Here is a 14,438-nt window from a genome sequence, read left to right as displayed (position 1 = left end):
ATTGTGTGCAGACAGAACCAAACATGGGTTCAACTTGGCAAGTCTTGTTTGATTTATGTTTGCTTACAATCTGAACCTAATCCATAATTTTTTACTTATACTTCATTGGAAGTCTGGTTATTGTGGTCACAGAAAGAGTCGAATCATCAGAAAATAGGCATCCAATCCATGTCTAGCAATGAAAGCTCAACACACAGACTGAGTTACAATGAATGAGTTAAACAAAAAAGTAAGTGGAGAGTGTCTTGTAGTTGAATCCCCTTGGATTTCTGAAGGAATTTTTATGTTGACTTCTTTTTCACCTGATGTGGACAGCTTCAACAAAAAGATACAATCGTTAGTTTTATAAATGGCACAGTCTGGAAATGACAGTGTCATACAAATTTGGTTGACAGAAAGCATATGTTTTTCATGCATATTTACTTCAGAATAGCCACATCAAAACTGAACTGAGCTTCCAACTGCTTGGCATATGGCATAAATTTAGCTTCCAATTGGATGGCATATGGCATAAATTTAGCTTGTAATTGGTTGGCAGATGGCATACATTGTTGATGGTGCACTTGGTTTCCTCCTTCTTGCTTTATCACTGACACAGTGAAATCCAGTCATTCACCTTACAGTTTTCAGCTAAACCAGCAGATTTTTACATGCAAGATTTTTTTGTTATGCTGCGAAGACACTGGAAAGCATCCATACATATTCACATCAAGCAGCCTACAAATCTTGGCAAATTGAAATGGCTATGCAAAAGTGATGAAAATGTACATGCATATTAGGTCCACACAGTTTTCACATCACCTCTGTATTAAATCTTGTGCAAGATGGTTGAACTACAATACCTTAATCATATCAGGTTTTCCCCCTTGTTGCTTACTTTTCATTTACAATATTGCAATATACACTTCAGGGCCTGTAATGGCTTCTGGATTCAGTTACATATGACATGACATATTCTGAGAACTAAAGAGATTAGAATTCAATTGAGCCTTTGGATAAGAGAGTGTAACAAAGAAGAAGGACCTAAAATTTCAGTCCTCTACAGCAGTGGTGGGCAACCTGCAGACTGCGGGCTGCACATGGCCCATCAGGGTAATCTGCTGGCGGGCCGCGAGACAGTTTGTTTACATTGACCGTCCGCAGGCACAGCTGCCCACAGCTCCCATTGGCTGGGAACGGGGAATTGTGGCCACTGGAAGCTGCAGGAGGCTGTGCCTGCGGATGGTCAATGTAAACAAACTGTCTCGTGGCCAGTCAGCGGATTACTCTGACGGGCCACAGGTTGCTCACCACTGCTCTAGAGAGAAGGTAAATGGATTTAGCCTTTGAAGGCAAAAGCCCAAAATATTGGAGGTAATGAGGATTCTTTAAGTTTCTCTCATTCTCAGTGCAAAGGAATTTCACATCCTGAGACAAAAATCCAGTCATGTTTTCTAAGTACACATTTGTACATTTTATTAAGCCTATCTTTATCTTTCTATGAAGCATACCTTTCCAAATCACATCACTAAACCAGATAGTGTTCAGTATTGTCCAATTTCACACATGCCTACAAAGCATAATTTTTGCCTTGTAAATGTTAATGCTAAGAGTGAAGTCCTGATCCCTTGAAGTCAATGGGACCAAGATCTATCTAATCCTCTGCATCATATCTAAGGTGTCTCACACCCATGCATTACCCAAGAGAAAATCAGCATTATATACAGAGCAGATCTAGTGCTATTAATTGGCCAGACAATTTGAACGCACAGAGCGTATGTGAGCCATAGCTTCCAGAACACAGGGAAACCACTATCTCTTTTCAAGGCAAGGCAGAAGTACAATACTGCTAAGATACAACCTTACGTGTCCTTAAGAAGTCAGGCTGTGTCACATAGCTGAGCACTGAATTAATATGATACTGAGATATTTGAGACCTATCACTTTGTCACATTGTAATGATCACAACATACAAAAGACACGACTGTCATCAGCTAACCTTTATACAATTGGCACATGGAATAGAACTTTCAATCTTTCTCTCCAAAAGAGTTGTTCTCTGATGTCTGAAAAGAACAGCTTCTCTAAAAAGAAGGGAACAGTTGAACACTTGGCCAGATCTGACATTATTTATGATACCATGGTCAAGAGATTGCATCAGAGATTTTAGTTTAACAGAGGAAAGAATTGGGAATATCTGATAAATATTTAGGAGCAGAAAAAAATAAACAGAAAATAGCTTAAAAGAGGTTTTATATTTTCTATGCATTTGGAATAGTTCCTGTGTAATAGATGGAAGCGGTACATTAACACAAGCCAACATATAACTAAGTGTAAATAGCAATATGGTATAGACTCTTGGAGTATGTTATTTATCTCTTTCCTAGTTCAGGGAGTCCTTAGTATTCTGCATTTCTGGCATTATAATACACAGAACAGCACTTCCAGAACAAAAGATTGAAGTGCTGTTACTCAACCACTTTGATGGTGTCTCTCTAGCTTCTGAGATAGTGTCAAATGATCCAAGATATATCGAAACAACATAAGTAATAACATAAATCCACCAAAACCTCTGCCAGTGAAACTCAAAAATACTAAATATTCAAGACGTACTACAGAGAGAATAAAAATATTGAGCTCACCATATATCTGTCTCTTGCATTTGCACTATATGATAAATGTAATGGTCATGTTGAAATTGGAGAGAACATATGCGACAAACTCCATTTTCAGCAGATGTCTATTTGGTTACTTATATGAAATGAATTGTTGGTTTCAGTCCAGCATCTACTGGACCAGTTTTCACATCAGAAAAACTACCATGACAATTGGCAACCTTGATGGCAGACACAGCATAGAGACTAAGACTAAGACCTTATCTACATAAGCGATGTAAGTCAAAGTTACTGTAGTAAAGTTTTGTAACGTAAGTCAACGTAACTTACAATGACTTAACTGGTGTCGACGGGAGACGCTCTATGGTCAACATGGCTTCTGCCTCTTGTGGAAGTGGATTAATTAAGTCAACGGCAGAGCGCTCTCCCATCAACTTATCGTGTCTTCACCAAATCTGCTAAATTGATGCCCAGTGCATCGATCGCAACCACACTGATTTAGCCCATAGTGAAGACAAGCCCCAAAAGAGTAACCATCCTCTGATCCCTACAAGTGAGCCCTCCAGATATGTGTTGAAGCATTGTGGAGGGTCAAGGCAAGGAAGCACGCACTGCCACACCAGTAGCATTGCATTTAAAATTATGCTTCTGACATGAGGGATTTGGTTAAAAGGGGAAAGACTTTGATTTAAATTTGGGCTAATGGAAGCAAAGTAGGTTTTACTGAAGTATTGGAAGTGCAAAATCACTGTGATCATCATCATGTTCCTATTATGCTTCTGGCGTTTAGGGCAGTGATGAAGCTCCTCCACTCCTGTCTGTTTCTGGCAAGTCTTTCAACGGTTCCCCAGCTGTGCCCTAGGCTTTTCAGCTCAGCTTCCAAAGATCTTCACCATGTTGTTTTCGGGCGGCCTTATTTTCACTTGCTACTCTGGTGATGGAACCAGTTTCTATTCGAAGCACGACTGATCCATCTTCAACGCCGCCTGGCAATGATGATGCTGAGATCCTTTTGGCTGCACTGTGTCAGTAGATCTCAATAAATCACTGTGAGTGGAGTTATCATGTTTTTATCTCAGATTTATTTTGTGTGTGTTTGTGTGCGTGTACAGTTCTTGTTAAGATTGAGTTGAGTTTACTAGTGGTTATGGAATGGTTATAACTTCCCTTTGGCAGCATTTAAATCATTTTCCTCTTTCTATCAAAATTAAATTAACAATTAAAACAAATTGGTTGAATAAGGTACTTTCTTTAAATCAATGGACGTTTGGGGTTGATATACTAGCAGGAGGGAGTCTGAAGAGGTTTTAAGATGCATGGTGTTTTGTATCTTATGTCTGGCTATGTTTCTGCTGAAAATGAAACAATATAAGTCTACTACAGGAAAAAAGAAAAGTGAGGCATTCCCGGAGGAGCAAATGCTGGAGTTGCAGGGTTCCCAAGAAGTTATGAAACCCCACTACTGTCAAGTTCCAAGACGAAAGCTGTGAGTGCTGAACAGCAGGTGTTCAGATTTCCATTGTTGCTGCTGTTGAAAGAGTAATCGGCACTGTGCGTTTCCAAAGTAGAAGTAAGGAAGCTGAATTTCTTAAAACCTAAAAATTTTTAGCTGTATCCAGGAGCCTAACATAAGTCAGATGAACCGCACTGTATAAGACTGTTAATGTACACAGTCCTATCTTCTGCCACCCATCCTAAATGTATGTCTAACTTTAGCAACACCAATCTCACTGTAACACCCAGACCTCATTCCTTAATGGCTTCTCCTCTCTCCTCAACCTACTCTAAATCCCTCTCTCCCAACCTGCCCTCTGTGATTCCACCAACTCACAACGGTGGCTGGCAAGAAGCTGCAGACAACATCTGATTTCTCTCTGGACTCATGGCTCTCATCCTGCCTTGCAACAGCTTCTGTTTTCTGCACTAGAAGGGAAATAGACTAGTTGACCTCACTAGACCCTGTTATTCCCACAGATGCTGCCTTCTTATCTGATCAATTCAGGGGATGCTTTGTGAGCTTAGGGGAGTAGCCAGCAGGCAGACATATGAGAGGACAGATGACAAATGAGCCACTAATTGTCTCCTGACCTTATTGACAAGTTAACACAAAATAAACAACAAGCTCAAGTTTAAGAGCAGGTTTGGCAGTTCCTGAAATTCCACTCTCAGGACAGCTCACCCGAGTCTGATTTCTCCGATCAAGTAGGCCACTGCCATCTCCATCATATTCAGCAAGGCTCTAATCCGGCAAACACTTCTGTACGTGCTTAGTTAATTTGAAGTATTTGACTATTCCTATTCCCTTCAATGGGCCTACTCATGAGTTTGAAGTTAAGTATACATGCAATGTCTACAAGATCAGGCTCTAAATCAGCATGAGCAAATTAGCATCTCCTTGCAAGGGTTCAAACATCTGCTAACAGTGTGGGTCTGGAGAAGAAGCTGCTCATACTGTTTTATACCTTCCCCACTAGAGCCTTGCCCACCACATCCTGTATTTCCCCCACTTCTCCTCTGCACAACCCATTTCAGATCCAACCACCAAAGAACCCTGTGATTGCCAGAACACCTGGTGTCTCTAACAACTGTGGCATTTCCTCATATGTGGCTGTGAGCCAGTCCTACAAGCCCAATGAGAGAACAAAAGCATTCCCAGTCTTGCTCCTTAACAATTGTCCAGAGTCTGAGCTAGATAATCCTACCTTGAGTCAGCCTTCTCAGCTCCTACCTGTTGAGGGATGCATATATGCATCTGCATGGACAAATATGACCCATCTGCAGAATTTCATTTCTAATCAAGCCCTCCTGATTCAAATGTCTGGGCACACCCAGAATCCACTGGGGCTGGTGCGAATCTTTCTTTTTAGTTACATAGGGGTGGTACACCAAAACTTCGGAACTCAGCAAGACTGCACATCTCCCCTTAATCACACACAGCAAATAAAAGAATCCAGCTGATAATGAACACATTTCTTTGCAGGATTGTGTCTTACAGTGCATAGAATGTAGCACGTTTTCCTTCTGCAATTTGCTCTTTGCTTGGGAAGAAGCAGTATCTTACGGTTAAAGCATTAGACTGGGATTCAGGGACAGCTGAGTTCCTACATCTGCCTCAGCCACCCTATACGACCGTATGCAGGTCAATGTTTTCAGTTTCCCCATTCATAAAATGGGGCATATAATATTTCCTGACTGTAGAGGGTTGTTGTGAGGCTACATTCATTAGTGTGTGTGAGGTGGTCTGTGAACATGGCATGAAAACTGGCACACAAAATGTCAGCCAGTGTAGTGCTGTCTAGTTCACAGCAGCCTGGGGTGCTTGCCACCCTGCCTCACTTGCCAAATCCCCAGTGCTGCCTTCCTGCTGCTGACTGAAGGCATGAGACAGCAATCCTTATTCAGGTAAAACTCCCACTGAAATAAATAAATTTCAGGGCCCATATACTGATGCTGTCCTAGCTACCTGAAGAACGCCCAGAGCTGCCTTCTGCCAAATTTTGTCTGCTGCTGCACTGCCCACCTCCTTTGTGCCAGCCGTTGCTCTGCCCACTAGCCCAGTTCCCAGGTACTATCTTTTGGCTACCCCATGTACACCTGTTTTTTGTTAGGTGCTTCACTTCAGATACCCTGGGCACCTGCTGGCTGTCTGCTGATAGCCTCTCCATTGTCCAGCTGCCCGGAGTTACTCTCTGCACCTGTTCTAACTACATGCTTCATTTTATACTGTCATTTTTAAAATGCTTCCAGGGGAAATATGTTAAAATAATCATCATAAAAGAGATACTTCTTCCTTACCCAGTTGTGAAATCCTAATGGTGGAAAAATCTAGCTCATTTGCTCTAAAAGCAATAATGGATTTGAAGAACTGGGATTTTAAATATTTTGAAAGACAAACATTACCGTAAAATATCCATATTTTCTGAGCAATTATTCCACAGAGACTTGTGGGGGCTCTACTATCCAAAGAAATTGGTAGTGTAATTATGAAATCATGTAAACTCAAACTAAATAAACTTGACTTAAGATTTAATGCTATGAGAGTAAATACACCCAAAGTCAAAGTGCAACTTCAGTATCTTCTTTCACAGTTGTATTGCTTTACAACATGCTTCAAAGCCATGATACCCAATAAAACCAAGTAGCACAAATTATAGAAGCATCAATCACCAATAGCATGTAGTAGGAAATCAAATCAAATAAAAGAAAATGATGGCAATAATTCATCCACAACATGCACAGAGGCTCCCAATGTTAATGCAGCGTCATGTGGCAAGAATATGCATCTCTGTAGGTTTGGGATTTTTTGGACAGAGGGACACATGATGCAAGTGGTGGAATGATGTGCATGCATAATATCACTTTGGACACCAATAAATTATCTGACAACAAACAAACAACATAAAATACTAATTATACTTTCCTTCTTCCTAATTGCATTTGGTCCCCGTTATTAGTTTTGCTACAATTTTATTTTTTTTGTGTGCATTAAAAATAACCAACAAAGTTCCCCCTTAAATTCAATATTTCTTCTGTTTGTCACATTCAGCTTGTGCTATGCTGGAACATTATTATAATCTTGGCTTTCAGCAGTTGTATTTCTTTCAGAGAATCCACATAAGCAAAACGTGTTGGCAGGAGCACTATTGTTTTAGTATTCAGTAACAACTGATATACAAGGAACATGATGCTAAAATCAGATCCTCTGCATGTTGCATTTTATAATTGTTTTGTTCTAATAACAATGGGCAATAATAATAACCATAAGTAATAACAACAATGAATTATAACATATCCCTAGCATGAGTAGCTCAGAAGGCATTTGAGAAAGCAAGAGAAAAATGCAGTCAGACAGCACAGACTAATCTGTCGAGTTACGACCCCTGAAATGAGTTGTGGCACCCTAGAGCTTATATTCCTGTATTCACGCACAAAAAACGTGTGTTTAACAGAGAGACGCAATGACAAAATTAGCTCCTTCTCCCCATCCTCCCTTGCACTCACCTTCAGGGGGCTGAGGGGTCCCATGGGGCGTTGAAGGGGTCTTCAGCTCCTCCTGGGACTCTATGGATGCTGGGCTGATGCACTTGGGAATGGGAGAGGATGGGGCTGAAGGAGAGCTCAAGTTCAAAGACAGCTCGCTTCTGCCTCGGCATATACTCCGACTCTTCAGCTCCTTCTCATACTCCTCAGCTGCCAACTTCTCCAAGTATTTGTATCTGAAAGTTAAATTCCAAAGGGTTTCCGTAAAGAAAGAGAAGCCAGTGGTTGATGCTTGTTTAGGGACGAAGCACCTGCAGAGAATGAATTGACTTCCTGACACAAGGATTACAGTGCTACACCGACTGCTGGGTCAGTCTGCCAGTAAAAGTGCACCACAGCAAAAGATATTAAGCAAAAAAATGTTAAATTGCTCATGACAAAACAAAAAATGGTATCATTACACAATCCTCAGATATTGTATCCTGTCTACACAGTCCTGCCTTCCTCCTTTTTGGAAGCATTTACCTGCTCCCTCTTCCACCCCTCCTCCCAAAAAGCCCCCCCAAAACCCAGCCCCCTAAACTGATGCAAATAGCCGAAGTCCCAGACTTGCTGCAGGGAGAGGGAAAGTGTTCAGTCCAGCAGACAAAAGCAGCTCTCCCTGAAAATAATACCAATAATAAACTTTTGGACTGAGGACTATCTAAGGCTCTGAACCTGCTTCTATTTGCTCTAACAGCAATGCACTGGAATTCACTTTGTTCTCTCCAGAGTCTATAATGGAAACTTTTCTTTTTTTTATTCTAAAAAATTTTTCTGCCGGACTCAGACATCCAATAGCTTGGACCTGACGTCACATATAGTTTATTCATCAAAGTCAGTTTAAAAGAACAAAGATACATCTGTTTTGCATTTTAGGCAGGCAGAACTCACTAACTGTTTATTAAGACCAGCTACCAATCATATTCTTCATACTGTGCTTTATACATTTGGACCAAAATAACTTTGGAATATGTGCCTCTTCCAGATGTCTGCTAATTTTATCCACCATTATTTTGCTCAGGAATAAATTTATGAATACAGCTGTAACAGGCTCCTGACTCTGTCTTACCCACAAGTGAGCTGTTTAACAGGTTAATCAAGACTACTGCCTATGTCCCTGAAAGACTATGTGGTCATCCTCCAATAACCCACTGCTGTAAACACATCATGACAAGGAACAGCCCCTTCCCCAATCCTGCCTCCCTGACAGGCAGAATTACTGTACACGTGTATATTAAATTCAGTAAGGGTAAAGGAAGTCAGCCACATGTGGTAACAAACATGCTTAGTGCATTTAGTAATCACACACACACATTCACAAGCATAACTATACAGCATATAAAGATGTCTTTGAAGAGCACTTGTGTTTTCTAATGCAAGTTGCATTATTATAAACCACAATAATGAAGAACAAACTTATTTTCTTTTATTCCTCTGGAGGTATAGGCATGATTTGAACTGAGATTTTGCAGGAAAAGGAACCCCTACAAACTTTGGATGAAAATGTAACAAGCCACATACTTGTATGGTTATAAAATAAGAACTGTTTACAGTTCTAGCATGAAGCCAATTCTAAAGAATGATTTTTTTCCAAAAGAAGAGAAAGCCCTTCACAAACATTATCATGGTCTTTTGTTACACAGTTAATGAAACCAGCCCTTATTTTAACCGCAGTCAGTCAGGTATTCAGCCTTCCCTCTCCCCACAAACTGAGCAGATGGAACTTCAGACTCATAAAGAGACGTTCAAATAGATCGCTCAGCTAAACCAGGTACAGAACAGCTGGCTGCAATGAAGTTTTCTGCAATGTGCCAATGCACTACAGCAATGATCTGGACTGATCCCCCATAACATGAGGAACTACGAAATTTTATTGTCCTCTGCTCTTTTTCAGCTATTTTAACTTTTTTTGCTTCTGTGGTTTGGTGCTGCAGAATTAAATTCACCAGGAAAATAGCAGCCTGTCAACATACACAACTGTATCTAGTCAAAATGAACTCATATAGCAGCAGCAGACCTCATGGCATTATACAACAAACTGAAGATGGAGAATATTCAGATTTAAGGTTCACGTGTATACTTGGTAACTCAAGGCATTAGTAAAGGTCTATATGGAGCTTTATACCAATAGGCAACAAGTATGAATCTAGACCAAAAGTTGTTTCCATTTCACAATTTTTAAGTGAGTTATGATAAATGAGTGGATGGTTTCAATTTAGTTCCTAGTGAGCAGGTATCTATATTATCAAATGCACCATCACATTAGCTTTCTTGTTAGCAGCCTTATGAAGACCATGGTTTGAATGTGTATAAAGAATGAACTACTGTCTCTCTCCTACATGTGGTTCTTCCAGTCCAGGGTTGAGGCACTGCTGCCATCCATGTGTCCATGTTCCTCTAGGTCAGGGCAACTTGCAGGGCCAGTGCACATGCTGAACCTGTTTCATGGCTAAAAGGCACCAACCCCTGGGTTGTCAGTTTGGTATGTTTCATGAGCAACCAATTCCATTTATTTTGTTTAAGAGAATAAAAATGTAATCTGAAGTTCTCTAGATCTGTGAGCAGTGCCCTGGAAATTCGACATGACCCTCTGTTTCAGCAAAGTCACCAGATATAGGTCAGAATAAAGAACAGGAACATTTCCATTTGAACTGTAAACATCTAGGAAGGATTCTGGGAGTGTTCCTTTGCAAGGACATTTTTAAATTATCATTGCAAACTATATGCTATCAAACACAAAAACACATGAAAATAATGTTGCTGATTCATGCTTGCAAAACCAAGGAAATGCAGAGTTAAACTTTTTACTTCCTCATTAAAGTCCTGATCCAAAGCCCAATGAAGTCAATGGAAAACCTCCCACTGACGTCAGTTGGCTCTGGCTCAGGACATAAATTACCATAGGTACTGCATACAGGGGCTCATATAATATCTTATACTACACAAGACTGCTCCAAAACTTGGAGAAACTTAGACAATGGGGGATTTCAGCAGAGCTTTTTGTGCTTATTTTGTTCTAATGTGGGATATATGTTTGCAAAATAGCCCATAAAAGTGCACTGTCAGAAGCTGTCTGATGCAAAGGACTTTATTAAAAAAAATTACGTAAGGCCAATGCAATAGATGACTGATGTTTGACAGTGCATTTACGGACTGTCTAAGAGAGATGTTTCTTTCCTCTTCATAAGAAGGAAATAAAAGTTTAGCTTTTCATTTGAAGATATATACACATCAAGATATATTGCTAATGACTGGTAAAATTGGCCCAGGCAGCACAGCAATGATGCCCTGCTGGTGAACATTTCCAAAAAATACTCCAGCTTACTTTAGCATGTTCCATTACAACTTGAAAATGCCGGAGAACTCACTTCTAATTTGTTTCAAATCTAGCCGACCAGCAGGATTGCGGTAAAAGTTTTTCCCAGCTACAGTCAGTGTTTGGTGCTTATGCAGTCAGATGTGTTTCATTTCACAAGATGCTTTAAATGGTTGTATTTTGGCTATAAAGACGAGGGGAAGCACATCAGCCTCTGTTTGATTTTAGAAACATCAAAATCATTTATAATAATGGCCACCTTAGCCACAACAGAATTGCTGCTGGATCAGACTAAGTTTGAAGGAGGAAATTGCCTCCCGTGTGATGATTTGTATTGCCAGAGATAAATCTACCAGTTAGATGATTTCTTCACATTAATGTAATGAAATATAATTTTTAAAGGACTCCATGGGTCACTTTGTCTAGTAGTCTTTCAATGGTAAGGATGCTGCACATGTTACGCAAAACAGAATTGTAGCATTCTTGATTTTTTCTGTCTGTTATCTGGTTAGTAACATGCACATTTTACACATGAAAACAAGAATTCCATCTAGCCTTTAATAACCACTATTGAAAAGGAAGGTTAAACTACTGGAAGACAAAGTCTGTTATTTGAGTGCTCCTGGAAAACTTACTTTCATGGGCGTAGGAACCTAAATGCTTAGTACAGTATTTCTCAACCTTTCCAGTTGCTAATCTTTTATTTAGAGTAAAAAAAATTGAAATTAGCATTATATTTATTATGAAAGAATAAAAAAATCATCAATACTAATGTTAAGCATATATAATTTATTTGTGTGTTTTGAGTGGTTCTAAGAAAATACTGGACCTTGAAGGATACGGGTATGCTGGGAGTGGGGGAATGAGAATTTTTTTTGATAACCAATTTTCTTTGCTTTAGATAACAATAAAATTTTCAGTGGCTCATGACCTCCCCTGAAGATTTGTACCCATCGGTTGAAAAACACTGGTTTAGAAGAACTATAACCATACTAATATTTGGGCAAATTTCTGGTTCTAATGTAATACTTGGTATTATTTCCCAAATCAACAGATAAAAGTTATGTCAATCTACCAATCCCATGCCTACCAGTCCTGCTACACTCTTATTTATTCCTACACCCATGATTGGACTCATTGTTCGCTTTAGTGAAAGTACAACATTTTTATAGGTTTCTTTTTAAATAAAATTGTCCCTTGCATGCCTGGTTAAAAGTGTACTTAAATAGCCAACAGCCACATGATAATGGACATAATAAGTGGAAAGCAACTGAAAGCAGAAAGCAAAAGGTACAAACCTCTCTTCTCTTGCTTGCCTTAGTTCCTCTCTTTTGTCTAAATAATCACGGCTTAAGTTGCAGAGGAAATCAAAGAATAAGAAGGAACAAGAATAAGGAAGGTAACAGATGTAAATAATAAGAGAAATAAACAGCTAAAACCAAGACAATTAAAGATAATGAAGACTGACTATCTACACTGAAGACATTTGCATCCACTCTCTGAATAAATGTGGAAGAGGGTGTATGTGTGTTCAAATGTATAGAGATACACTGCATGTCACCATCGTGCCAAATATGTACAGTGGGGAAGGATATGAAGCATAGAATAAAAATGGGCAACTTTGAATTACAGGCTTAGAAGCCCAAAATAGAATTTCTGGCACATAATTCTGTGTTTGCCTATTATTTTTCATGGCCCTGACTTCTGGACAAGTTACAATTCCTCAAATGCCACTACTTACATCTGTCCTCACATTTCTGTTATTCTTTCTCCTCCAGTTCCACTTATTCTCTCCTCCCACAAGTAACTCTTTTCTTTCACTTTTGCCAGATCAACTTTGCCTAACACTTGGGTAGTGTAATTACTGGGTGTGATATCCCACCCATGATTTTTATTGCTGAAATGTTCTTTATATTATTTGCAGCATGTTTATCTCATAGGGTTATATAAGACTTGCAGAAGTCAGAAGTCCTGTTAGAACATCTAGCCCACTCCCCTGCTGATGCAAGATTGTTCCCTATGGTCCATTTCATAGTGTTTTGTCAAGTGGTTAGACAAAACTGATGGGACTTTCATCACTTCAGACTATCTCTCAGCCTATAAGGCCTCAGTGCCAGGAAGTTTTCCAGAAATCTTCCACTTACTGAACACATCCCATTATTTCTCTTCATACTCTGTGTATCAAATGAAATAATTACTCACCATCCCTGGGGCACGCACCAATCAAACATCTGAAGACAGTTATCATGCCCCTTCCTTAGCACTCACATTCAGATGTCACCCGTAAAAATTTGTCAAATTATATATATAGATAAAGATACTTAAATATACACACTATTCTCTAGACCACTGGTTTCTAATCCTTAAAAAAGGAGAGTCCCCTTCAGGAGAATGAAACTGATCTAGCTCCTCTTCAATCCTACCATGTGTTGTTAATGCTCTACCCCATATGAGCAGTCACTCAGAGCAGATGGTGAAGATCTTCATAATATGATACTTCCTTTCTTACATGCTTTGATGAAATAGTCTATAATGCTGACATTCATCATTGGCATTGGAATTAGCACCACTGAAATGAAAAATGCAGTGCACATCTTAAGAGTTTCAGTCTCACTGCAAGCTAAAGACACCATCAACGTGTTTGTTACACATTGGTTCACAGTTTCTATATTTTCTTTGCAACTCTAACAGCTAGGAGACTAATGTTTAAAAAAGAGAAAGTTGAGATTCTGGAGAAAACAGAGGGTATTTGTACACTGCAATTAAAAACCTGTGGCTGGCCTAGGGCAGCTGACTTGGGCCAAAGGCTCGGGCCAAGTGGCTGCTTAACTGTGCTTTAGATGTTTGGGTTCAGGCCGGAGCCCAGGCTCTAGGACCCTGTGAGGGGGGAGGGTCTCAGAGCTCAGGCTGCACCCCAATTCTGAATGTCTACACTGCAATTAAACATTCTCTTAGCCTGAGTCCTGTGAGCCCAAGCAGCTGACATGGGCCAGCCATGGGTGTTTAACTGTAATGTAGACATACCCGGAGAGGCCTCTCCATGTATCCCAGGCTAATCCTCTACACCCCTTCCCCACCCTGGAAGTATGTTTCATACTGTGGGAAACCCTGCTGTATACTTACTATGGAAAATAACTCAAATATTGTACATGTACCTAAGTAAGTTATTTAGTTATCTCAACCATATCTTAGCTAACTGGAAAATTTTAAGGGTGACCGCTGTATTTAGGAATTTGGGCTGTTCAGCACTTAACAGGACTATACTCTTAATTTAACAACTGTGAGGGGCTCATGCAATGGGATGAAGATTTTTTTTTATAATGCATTTGTATGGTCTCATTTTTCTAATCTTAGGAACCATCCCCAGCGGCAGCACTATCACTGTATGTTGCCGGCAAGATGTGCAGATCTGTCATGCAAGCTGCCAAATGCTCTGCGTGGCTTTTTTGGACTGGGAGTTTCCTTTCTGAAAGCTGGTGTTGGCTGTCTCATGACTGCCTGCTGTA

The 14,438-nt window shown here is 39.9% G+C and overlaps 1 protein-coding gene across 11 annotated transcripts in view; it reads right to left on the bottom strand.

Moving 5' to 3' along the window:
* Positions 1–14,438, bottom strand: part of FHOD3 (formin homology 2 domain containing 3) — a 657,808-nt gene that overhangs the window by 119,479 nt on the left and 523,891 nt on the right. For 8 of the 11 annotated variants that reach the window (XM_050937644.1, XM_050937645.1, XM_050937647.1 and 5 more), the window contains 2 exons: positions 12,231–12,281; positions 7,596–7,810 (listed from right to left, as the gene is read on the bottom strand). In XM_050937644.1, the coding sequence (XP_050793601.1) occupies positions 7,596–7,810; positions 12,231–12,281 (266 nt within the window). The remainder of the gene's footprint in view (positions 1–7,595; positions 7,811–12,230; positions 12,282–14,438) is intronic. The other 3 variants (XM_050937646.1, XM_050937651.1, XM_050937652.1) reach the window with 1 other exon arrangement.

Source organism: Gopherus flavomarginatus, chromosome 2 (assembly GCF_025201925.1).
Source record: "Gopherus flavomarginatus isolate rGopFla2 chromosome 2, rGopFla2.mat.asm, whole genome shotgun sequence".
Classification (NCBI taxonomy): domain Eukaryota; kingdom Metazoa; phylum Chordata; order Testudines; family Testudinidae; genus Gopherus; species Gopherus flavomarginatus.
This window is presented reverse-complemented; position numbering and strand designations above follow the sequence as displayed.